Source organism: Pogonomyrmex barbatus, unplaced genomic scaffold (assembly GCF_055798465.1).
Source record: "Pogonomyrmex barbatus isolate J1 unplaced genomic scaffold, ASM5579846v1 scaffold8, whole genome shotgun sequence".
Taxonomy (NCBI): Eukaryota; Metazoa; Arthropoda; class Insecta; order Hymenoptera; family Formicidae; genus Pogonomyrmex; species Pogonomyrmex barbatus.
Window position 1 is genome coordinate 8,980,575 of NW_028297182.1, and position 2,535 is coordinate 8,983,109.

Below are 2,535 nucleotides of genomic sequence, written 5' to 3' on the forward strand. Positions count from 1 at the left end.
TCGATTGAAAAATCATTTTAATTATCATCATATCCAAAAGATTGCTTATTTGATAGGTAGCCTTTCTCATTCACTGCTATCTCGCAATTAAGAAATATGTTTAACTTTAATTAATTAGTATTAATCTTTTTTATAGATAACTATACATAGCTATATTTTTTTATTCTTATAATTCTTGTTAATTGATGTCAATCTTTGATATCATCTTTTGTAATCTTTTACAAAAATTGAATTATTTTGAAACAGATTTTTTATAATTTTTATTTTAATATTTGAATGTGCGTTTTCCAATATATTAATACATTTTTATGAACCTTAAATTGCATGCTTTATTCCATTTTATTAGTAATAATTTCAAGAATTTCAACAATGAAGATTTATATACTAATCACGTAAATTAATGTAAGTATTTATTTATAATTAACGATTATGCACTTTAATAATAACTTCGTTATCATTGTAATAAATTTAACCTGAATTTGCAGGAGAATTTATTGTAGACAGCTACTAGAACTTCCAGTACAATAAGGAGATTGCGATTTAACGTGTACACAGTAATTTCCTTTTATAGAATTATTACTATCGAATATTTTGTCATTTATACTGATACAGCTGATTTTGTCAGGAACAGGACATTTGGGCACAAATCTGCAAGAATATCAAATTATGATAAGTAATATAATTTCAAAATAATTAAAAATTCTATTACGCAAATTTGAATAGGAGATAAACTTTCGATACCTTAAAGGTGTTGAAATAAGATGCCTGGGTGAAAAAAATAACATTAAATAATGCGTATATAACTATAATAATATAACATGTATTTATCTTATAATATATGCTTATATTAATTTGATAGATATAATTTTTAGTCTAAGAAAACTATCAAAACTCGGGAATTGATTTAAATTTAAACATGCTTTTAAAGAGAAGTGAACTTACTTCGTAGGAACACCAATAAAGTTACAATTATTTAACAACATATGAGCCAAGTACTCAACAGCTATGTTATGAGAGCATTCGACATTGAAGCCGAATAACTCGCCTGAAACAAAAATTTTTATTTCATTAATAATGTTTTATTTTCTATTTTAATTGATTTTTTAATAACTAATTATTTCTAAATTCTTTAGTAAAGTAATTAATTGCTTACATCCTGGTTGGAACATTCCGTTATTGAACCACAAATCAAGGTGAGCTATAGAGTATGGTATCCCGAGAGGCGACGTATGGAAAGCTATTACACGATCAGCGTCTTCAATGCAAAATCGATTTGGGCAACTTTGAAACATGAACGGGGGAGCTGCGGGATCGGTACCAATGAGAAGCGGGATCTTGCCAGAAATCGATTTCTTAATGTTCTTCGCGGCAAAGCCACTTATATGCGCGCCGAGACTATGACCCACAAGTGTGATGCTTTTCAATGGAACATCACACACGTCGATCACCGATTTGATGTAACTGAAAGAGAAATTTCCAAATACATACTACGAATCAAAAATATTACATCTTTAACGTTTTTATTATCTTTAATGTAATGTAACAATACTGGATTAAAACTAAATTTTATTAAATATATTTATTTTGTATTATATGTTAGAATTGTTTATATTAGAATATTGTATGGAATAATTTGAATTAATATTATATTATATTTATTATATTATTATATATTTCTATTTATTATATATTTTTGCCTTAAATTTAATTTAACATTTAATTTAACACTGATATATATATATATATATATATATATATATATATATATATATATATATACCTTGCCAAGTAATTACCAACTTCGACAGTATTGCTCATTGCACTGGGATACTCCAGCAATCTCAGAACGATTGGATCATTATAGCACGATGCATTGGACCAATCTAACGAAAATACTGTATACTCTTTCTGAGAAAGGAAGAAGTTATTTTATTAAACTTTTACTAAGTTTTGTGACATTTTTACATTATTTGTATGATATGACATGAGATTTTTCAAATTACAGAGAGAGAAATAAGTATCGCGATTTTATTTTAATTTATAACAAATAAATAACGTCTTATAAATAATGTTTTTACTTTTAACAGTTGAGAGGCAAGTTTGTAATAATTAGTCCAGTTTGAATGTGCGAGAAAACCATGCGTCAGGAAGGCAACTGGTTTTGATGGATCGACAAAATCGCAGGATTCGTTTATATCGACAGATTGACCCTGAGGAGTATCACTAAAAAAATACGAACGTCAGCAATGCTGAAAGTAAACTAATTCTGAATACTCACGTACGTATTTTACCTGTTGAACATAAGTATTGACACTGACTGAACGCCGAAAATGCAGGAACTTGATCGATTACGTGCATAGTTTTCTTCAACAGTGAAAATGTTTTCACTCGCGGCATATAAACACATGTATTGTGTAAAAATAATTAAAGATATCGTAGTTATGAGCCACATTATGCACGAGCAAAAGTATTAACAGATTTGCGATGTTAAAGTGAATCCGATACTTACCATAATGAGCACTCTCGCTGCATGCA

At 28.1% G+C, this 2,535-nt stretch overlaps 1 protein-coding gene across 2 annotated transcripts; it reads right to left on the minus strand.

Annotated features, from left to right (window-relative positions):
- Positions 1–303: 303 nt before the first annotated feature.
- LOC105427012 (phospholipase A1-like) lies at positions 304–2,535 on the minus strand. 2 transcript variants are annotated; one of them, XM_011638526.3, is made up of 7 exons: positions 2,292–2,535; positions 2,079–2,223; positions 1,781–1,908; positions 1,154–1,461; positions 943–1,045; positions 742–765; positions 304–648 (listed from the first exon to the last, which is right to left on the minus strand). In XM_011638526.3, exons 1-7 carry the CDS (start codon positions 2,450–2,452, stop codon positions 492–494), a joined length of 1,026 nt encoding a protein of 341 aa, XP_011636828.2. In that variant the 5' UTR covers positions 2,453–2,535; the 3' UTR covers positions 304–491. The 2 variants fall into 2 exon arrangements, with proteins under 2 accessions (XP_011636828.2, XP_011636829.2); XM_011638527.3 differs by lacking the exon at positions 742–765.

Coding starts and splice junctions, on each gene's coding strand:
- LOC105427012 (XM_011638526.3), bottom strand. CDS start 2,452: ATGTGGCTCATAACTACGATATCTTTAATTATTTTTACACAATACATG. Junction 2,224..2,291: donor TCAATACTTATGTTCAACAG/GTAAAATACGTA, acceptor GTATTTTTTTAG/TGATACTCCTCAGGGTCAAT. Junction 1,046..1,153: donor CGGAATGTTCCAACCAGGAT/GTAAGCAATTAA, acceptor TTTTTGTTTCAG/GCGAGTTATTCGGCTTCAAT.